Here is an 8,111-nt window from a genome sequence, read left to right as displayed (position 1 = left end):
TCACGTCACGTGTCTTAACGCCACACGTACAGCCTCTAAAAGAGTATCCGGCTCAGTTTTACTGAACGCGAGCGGCTGGTGGAGCAATGGAGACTTCAGAAGAGAAAACTCAGAGCTCAGTCGCTCATTCACTCATAGTAAAACCAAAGAAACGAAGGAGTGAAGTTTCTGACTGAGCGCTTTTTCTGTCTCTCTCTCTTTCTCTCTCTCTCTCTCTCTCTCTCTCTCTCTCTCCCTGTCAGCATAACCTGGAATCGAATTTATCCGCTCTTAAAGGCGACAACATCACACCCGCCCAGTTTACCCCTAAAACCTTGGCACACATATGGGCTACAAGTGTTGTTGATTTAAAATCCTTTTTCTCTTCAGTAAAATAAGTTCTGGAGACGCTTTCAAGACACGAGTAAAAGTTGTTTATTCCGCTTAATAATTTTAGTAATCAGTAACTGGTCTCAAGCCCAAATTCTTCAATTAAAAAGAAAAAGGCAGAAACTAGTCAGCAGTAACTAAACAAAAGGTTTGGAGGACAAATATTTTTTTAAAAATAAAAAGAGTTGATTTTAAAATCTGTACAAATTTAAGAAAGCACACATGGTATGATTTGTATTTATTATATTGTTTCAATTTCACTGTATATATTTTATTTTAATTATTATTTACAATATTACAATAATAATTAGGATTTTCATGTTTTCATGTAATGTTTCTTATCAGACATAAAAACCTGTTTATCTAATACTTAAATAGAAATCCTCAAGATGTAGGCGTGTAATATCAGACATAAAATAGACAAAAATGCTGGCCTGTTAAGGAGTTAAAATAATTCTTCTGCATTCAGTGTTCTTCATTTTTTAAAAGTCTTCTGACATTTCAGATTATTACCAAAATCATCCAAACTATAAAGAAAAACAGAATATATTTTATATTTTAGATTCTTTTGCACTTCATGGCTGGATTTTTTCCAGGCGCTCCATCCAATACATTATGGATTATTAGGAATAATTACGTGGGGCGGTGATTATCCTAAATCTTAACTCAATAACTCAAATTAATGTCACTAATTGCAATCAAATCCTCATAGCAATCTAGCACAAGGCCTTACTTTTGTCTGTACAGTATAGACAGTTACTCCAGCAAAAACAGGATCAAGTCTTTTTTAATATAAAAAAACTATGAATAAACAGCTTTCTCAATACTTTTGCCACCATAGCGTATCTGACCAATACCTCAGCACCTATTTCTGATAATCCTGCATCATTTATTTCATGACAGATTTAAATTTATAGCTGGACCTTTAGCACCACCTAGTGTTAGCTCCACAGTGTTGAGTAATTTGCACAATTTAGGTTTTCTTAATAATGCATTTGACTTCTTGTTTTTCTAAACAAATACAATTCAAATGTAAATGAAAATACAGCTCTGGAAAAAATTAAGAGCACTTCAGTTTCTGAATCAGTTTCTCTGATTTTACTATTTATAGGTTTATGTTTGAGTAAAATGAACATTGTTGTTTTATTCTATAAACTACAGACAACATTCCAAATTCCAAATAAAAATATTGTCAGTTAGAGCATTTATTATTTGCAGAAAATGAGAAATGGCTGAAATAAAAAAAAAGGTGCAGAGCTTTCAGACCTGAAATAATACAAAGAAAACAAGTTCATATTCATAAAGTTTTAATAGTTCAGAAATTAATATTTGGTGGAATAACCCTGTTTTTTTATTACAGTTTTTTTATGCATCTTGGCATCATGTTCTCCTCCACCAGTCTTACACACTGCTTTTGGATAACTTTATGCTGCTTTACTCCTGGTGCAAAAATTCAAGCAGTTCAGTTTGGTTTGATGGCTTGTGATCATCCATCTTCAATTTGTTAAAATCATAGAAACAGATTGTTATTATTATTACCTTAATTGATTATTATGAATATAATTAAGCAATAATACACTCAAGTATCGTGCTATAATGTGTATTGGCACTGATATGCTGTGGTAAATATGACACGTTATAGCACGAACCTTAAGTGTATTATTGCTTAACTATACCACAGTTTCATTATCTCTGTTTATTAAAATATTTTAAAGAGTTAAAGAGGAGAAAAAATTGGATCTGTTTGGTTATAAACACAGTTAAAATAGTTCCATTACTGCTCTGTTTGGTTTGTAAGCGCTGCATCGTTGATACCTGTATGTGGCGGAGTAATACATTTGGTTACAGAGCCTTGGTTACAGTGCATTACCGGCTGGTAGCGGCACTAATAGAACGCCTCTTTTAGCCCATTACATTGCAGGGTCAGATTTAATTAACTGTGGTATAATAACATATAATAAAAATAATAATAATGACAGACCTGAAGTCAGATATGTTCATACAAGCATAACAACTTTATTCAGGATCTGCCAATCAGGTCACAGATGAGAAGTCATGTGGCGTGAGAGGTGGTGGCGTTCCCTGAAGCCCTCCTGGCAGACGGGGCACCTCAGCCTGGGCTTGGCGTCCTGCTGCTGCTGATGGGGGCGCTCTGAGGACCTCTTGTGGTGAGACCTCATGTGCTGAACGAGGTCGGAGGTCATGTGGAAGGAGATGCTGCACTTTGCGCACCAGTTCTGCAGGGTCAGGACCGGAGGACAGAGCCCGGGGGGGGCGGGGACAGCGGGGACGGGGGGACGGGGGAGGAGGGGGGACCAGGACATCCTGGACCAGAGCCCTGATTCCTGACAGAGGAGCGACTGTTGTCTGAGGAGACCCCTGCTGACGAGCGCCGGGTCCTGGGGTTGTTTAGTTGCCTGGGCAGCGGGGTTAGGGAGGGTGGGTATGCTGGGAAATGTAGTTGGAGTGATTCCAGGGCTGAATCTGAATGACGTGGCCTGATTGGCTGTTTGGGAGATTGAGCGAGGAGGCCGGACGAATGCACTTTTCTCCTTGTGGGCTGGACCAGCGGTCACTAATGGAGACCTCCTTCTAGTATGGGGCACAGAATGGGGTCCTGGTGAATTTTCAATGGGCTTTGAGTCCAGAACTTCTAGGTTGCCAAGGCTTTGGGTTGCCCTGGGTGAAGAACGCCATCCCTCATTGATCATTCTGCTATCGCAACCCCCAGGCTTTCTTTTCACGACTGTAGCGCACGCTCGTTTAAACGAAGGAGGTGCACGAGGGTGTTCTCCAGAAAGTGAAAGCTTCTCCTCGTCACTTTCTTCGCCAGACTCCGAATCTAAAGAGTGTCTCCTTTTAGTAAAACTCTCCAGGTTTTTGGCCAGACTGTGGAAATCTCTAGATGCTTTGTTCTGAACTTTGGAGGATTCTGATCCTGACTTGCTGTTGCCGACTCTCGCTGGTCTTTCAGAGCAGAAGAATCTCTGATGAGCCAGAAAAGGGAATTCGAACAGAAAGCTCTGTCTGCAGAAACAGCATCTGTAGCCTATAGTACAAGAAAACACATCTTTTAGTGGGAATTCCACATATACACATTACACATACTGTAGGGGAAAGTGGGGTGATATGTGCCATGAGTATGCGATATGTTTTGAGTATGCACAAAGAAATGACATAGATATCCCTGCCAGCTGGATCAGAGAGGGAAAAGCAGGTTGGGTTAAGTTAAGTGTGCATTTTTTATGAAAATGTAATCGGGAGCATTAATAATTATTTCCCCAGGAACTGCTCATTATCTGTTACCACATTGTAGATACAGATAGTTCACAGAGAAGCTGTACTTATTTAAAGTGTATAGCTTCAACTTATGCAAATGTGAATGTAAACTGCAATGGCTCAATAAGGGACAAATTAAGAGATATGCTAATAATGCTAATAAACCTTTAGTCTTTGCTAGGACGTGACTGTATTCTGTTTTTTTGTGTAATGTTTTGCGTATCTAGTCTTAGTTTTGCTTGTTTTCTAATCTTAGTGTTATTTGTTACTTATAAAACTGCCCTGCACTTTTATCCTGCCTCCAACTCTGAACAGAAGCAGGTACTGTGGTATGGCCCTGTTTTGTTGATGTCTTGTCTCTGCCCTAGTCCTGCTCTAGCAATGCCCTGTCATCAGTGTTCTCACCTGTGTAGATTGTTACTCCGCCCCCTCGTTATCTACTCCAGCTGTTCCTTGTTTTTTTTCCAACCCCACGTTTTCTTTTGTTCTGTGTTCTGCTTTGTATGGTGCTTTGTGTATCTGATATTGTTTGAGATCTGTATCATGTAACTGGCATGTAGTTTTGTCTATCTAGTCTTAGTTTAGTTAGTTTTCTAGTCTTAATGTTATTTTTTACCAATAAAACCTTTAATTTGCATCCTTTAAGAATTTGTATGGGTGAACAAATATTTTTTGGCAATATTGTGTAAATGAAAAAATGCTCTATGCAGTGTTTTATGCATGAAAAAGAATTATCATATCTACCTTTATTACTTTTCTGAGCGCATGTAAGGTTCAGCAGCTCAGCTAGTTCTGTCCCGTACCAAACCAGAAGTTCCGACATCTTGGAGATGTTCTTCAGGGCTCGATAAAACAGATGACTGTCCTTTACAAACGCCTCCAGGTTTTGTTCTTCTGCAGACCGGGCCGACCGCACCAGCCGGAGCCAGACTGGGGCTTCCAGAGAGTGACCGGCCAATGAAGTGTCCACCTGTAATTCATCAAAAAAGATCAGATCAAATCAGACGAGGATAAATAAAATGCCGTCTAATGGACAAAATACTGCTTCGCCATTTAGACAATTTTAGTACAGAGTTTAGTAAATAGTGAGGTCCATTTTTAGGTAAATCTAGAAAAGTATTAGATTCGTTAGGTCAATTTTTAGTTAAATTTAGACAATTGTAAGTAAAATTTAAACTGTCAGATGCATTTTGTCAATTTTGAGTTTAATAAATTGCTAGCCAGATTTAGTAAAGTAAAATGCAATTTTACTCAGTTTTAGGAAAATTGTGGTCAATTTTGGGGGTTAAACGTTATCCACTTTAATGTACATTGAGACAATTGTGAGCCAAATTTGGAAGGTACATTTTGACATTGTATTCATGTTGAGGTAAATTTTTCAATTTTGAGGTAAATTTAGACATTTGTGAGGTAAATCTTGAGTTAAGTCAATTTTAAAGGTACATTTAGTCAATTTTGAGGTCAATCTAAAAAATGAATAAATAAGTTAGTTCAATTTTGAGGTAAATTTAAAAAATGTTGCGGAAAATTTAGTAAACTGAGATACATTTATTTAATTTTATGTTTAGTAAATTGTGAGCCAGATTTAGTAAACTAAGAGGTAAATTTGTCAATATTGACGTGCATTTAGACAATTTCGGAGATACATTTCGACAATGTATTAATGTTGAGGTAAATTTGACAATTTTGAGGTAAATTTAGAAATTTGTGAGGCAAATCTTGAGTTTAGTCAATTGTGAGGTAGATTTCATTTCTGACATAAATCAGAATTTTAAATTTAGAAAATATTGAGGAAAATGTATTAAACTGAGGTACATTTAGTTAATTTTAAGTTTAGTAAGTTGTGAGCTAGATTTAGTAAACTAAAAGGTACATTTAGTCAGTTTTAGGTAAATTTAGTCAATTTTGCGGTAGTAATTATAATTTTAGGGATTCAACATTGTCCATTTTTATGTACATTTAAAAAAAATTGAGGTAAATTTAGATGGTAAATTTGGACAATGTATCAATTTTAAGGTAAATCTTGAGTTTAGTAAATTGTAAGGTAGATGTAGTTAGTTTGAGGTAAATTTATTTCATTGTGAGGAATATTTTGAGTAGATACACTGATGAAGTGTCCTGATACTTTTGTTGTTTCTACTGAATGAAGGTGAATAAACTCACCTGATGAGTGTACGCTGTTGCACGCCTGTCTGAGCACTTCAGGGCTATAATGGCAATGCTGTCCCCCAGTGAGGTACCAGAGGGGTCACATGGTCCAAAAACTGCCCCAGCTGGAACATCGCAGGAGGTGTGGATGCTCCCCAACATGTCCGTAATCATCGTCCAGCTGCTGCTCCCGTCTTCTGTTCCCTAGAAAGGTCAAAATCACTAATGATCAGAATTACCAGTTACAGTCTAGTTCTGGGTGATGATGCCCAAGCTCAGTTGCATCCAGTGTAGATAAATAAAGCAACGTGGAAATAAAGCAGAAAATGCCACCCAAAGTCCTTTCCAGCTGCTAAAGATGATACACTAACCACTGTGCTTTAAGATGCCCCCGTTTTATTCTTTATCTCTTATCTCTAAGCCTGTCTTATTCTTTTCCCCACCCATTTTCATATAGTTTACCACACCCCCTGTGTTCGGATTGGCCAACTGGTGCCCTCTGCCTTCCCATCGGCATGTTAGAAATAGGGGTGGGGCATTATTGAGATGAGGGTACCACCTTAAAATAAGACTACCTTTATGAAGGGTTTATGAATGGTTTATAAAGGAGAGTACTAATGGTTATTAATTAGGCTGCAAATACTTTAAAACTCAATAATAAGCAGTTAATAAATAAAAAACAATATGGATAGAAACGATAACAGTGAGTTAAAAAAATGGCAAAGTAGTGATTCCACAATCAATTCTACTGTCAGACCTCAGATCTTTCTAGATACTGATCTTACTTTGTGTTTTCCATCAATCAGCATTAAACCTGTCACATTAATATATTTGTTGCTATGTTTAAATACAGTTTTAACTATACATGAAATGACTCAGTTGAATTAAATGACTAAGCAAACAACAGATCACTGTTGCCTTTTTAATTGATGTGTTGTAACTGCTTATCAATGGTTTTAAGGCATTTCCAACCTAATCAATAATACTTAATAATCTAATTTATAAACCATTTATAAACCCTTTATAAGGATAGTCTTATTTTACAGTGGTACCAAGATGAGAATATGACCCGCTCTATAGCCCACTTTGGCATGGACCTACAAAAAGCTCCACCCCTTCCCTAAAGCTTTCTGGATCACCGACCTTTTATGACCTGTCCCGTCAGTAATGGCCTCACTCTAGCCGGACGTAAATATGATTGTTGGCTCAAACGTCCATCCCGTCATCGCAGAGATTGGCTGGAGCTCATTGGATGCAGTTCTGCATTCATTACTGTCACACAAACACCCGCCCGGCGGTTCCTTAATGAACCGTGAGGAGAGGAACCCTGACTGCAGGCTATGGGCTGTAACCTTTCACCCTGCGGGGTTTAGCCCTGAAGGGCGAGAACATTACAGCCTGAAGGGTTTAATACATCCTCTTTATCTTAATAAATCAAATCAACAGGACAAGTAGCTAAAAGTGATTTCAACACTGCAGATTTTTGGAGATTTTTTTTCTATTAAATGTTGTAAATTATGAGGTGTATGTGGTCAATTTTGAGGTAAATGTAATAAATTGTGAGGTAAATTAAGCTAATTTTGAGGTTTATTGTGCCAATTCTGAGATACATTTAATACATTGGGAGGTAGGTTTACCAACTTGTGAGGTAAATTAGGTACATTTATACCATTTTGAGGTAAATTTAGGAAATTTAGTCAAATTAAGTAAAGTTTTAGGTTAACTGTGCCAATTCTGAGGTAAATGGAATACATTTGGAGGTATGTTTACCAAATTGTGAGGTAAATTAGGTACATTTAGACCATTTTGAGGTAAATTTAGGAAATTTAGTTAAATGTAGTTAATATGAGGTTAATCATGCAATTCTGTGGTAAATGTAATTTTTTGGGAGATAGGTTCATCAAAGTGTGAGGTAAATTAGGTATATTTAGACCATTTTGAGGTAAAAGTAGTAAACTGAGGTAAATTTAGTCAATGTTGAGGTTAATTGTGCCAATTCTGAGGTAGGTTTACCACATTGTACGGTAAATTAGGTAAATTTAGACAGTTATGAGATAAATTTAGTACATTGAGGTAACTTTTTTTTATCAAATTGAGGTAAATTATGTCATTTTTTAAGGTAAATCTTGTCAATAGTGAGGTACATTTAGCAAACTGTATGGTAAACTTAGTCGTACATTTAGACCATTTTTGTTCTGTCAATTTTGAGGTAAAATTAGTACATTATAAAGTAATTCTAGAAAAATGTTTATATTGTGGTGAATATAGAAAACTGAGGTAAAGCTATGGTCATTTTATGAACCCCACTCAACCTC

General features: G+C 37.0%; 1 protein-coding gene across 1 annotated transcript; it reads right to left on the bottom strand.

Moving 5' to 3' along the window:
* Positions 1-1,659: 1,659 nt before the first annotated feature.
* On the bottom strand, positions 1,660-6,654 carry si:dkeyp-41f9.4 (PR domain zinc finger protein 8). The gene is made up of 3 exons (XM_022680964.2): positions 5,812-6,654; positions 4,393-4,618; positions 1,660-3,418 (listed from the first exon to the last, which is right to left on the bottom strand). Exons 1-3 carry the CDS (start codon positions 5,968-5,970, stop codon positions 2,409-2,411), a joined length of 1,395 nt encoding a protein of 464 aa, XP_022536685.2. The 5' UTR covers positions 5,971-6,654; the 3' UTR covers positions 1,660-2,408.
* Between the last annotated feature and the right edge of the window lie 1,457 nt (positions 6,655-8,111).

The sequence above is a fragment of the Astyanax mexicanus genome, chromosome 20 (genome assembly GCF_023375975.1).
Source record: "Astyanax mexicanus isolate ESR-SI-001 chromosome 20, AstMex3_surface, whole genome shotgun sequence".
In the NCBI taxonomy this organism is placed as follows: domain Eukaryota; kingdom Metazoa; phylum Chordata; class Actinopteri; order Characiformes; family Acestrorhamphidae; genus Astyanax; species Astyanax mexicanus.
The sequence above is the reverse complement of the archived record's forward strand: the minus strand, read 5'-3'. Positions and strand labels throughout refer to the sequence as shown.

Excerpts from the sequence above, each read along its gene's own strand:
- si:dkeyp-41f9.4 (XM_022680964.2), bottom strand. The coding sequence starts at position 5,970 with ATGATTACGGACATGTTGGGGAGCATCCACACCTCCTGCGATGTTCCA. Across the intron at positions 4,619-5,811 it reads CAACAGCGTACACTCATCAG|GTGGACACTTCATTGGCCGG; the intron begins GTGAGTTTATTC and ends GATGAATTACAG. Across the intron at positions 3,419-4,392 it reads CGCTCAGAAAAGTAATAAAG|GCTACAGATGCTGTTTCTGC; the intron begins GTAGATATGATA and ends CTTGTACTATAG.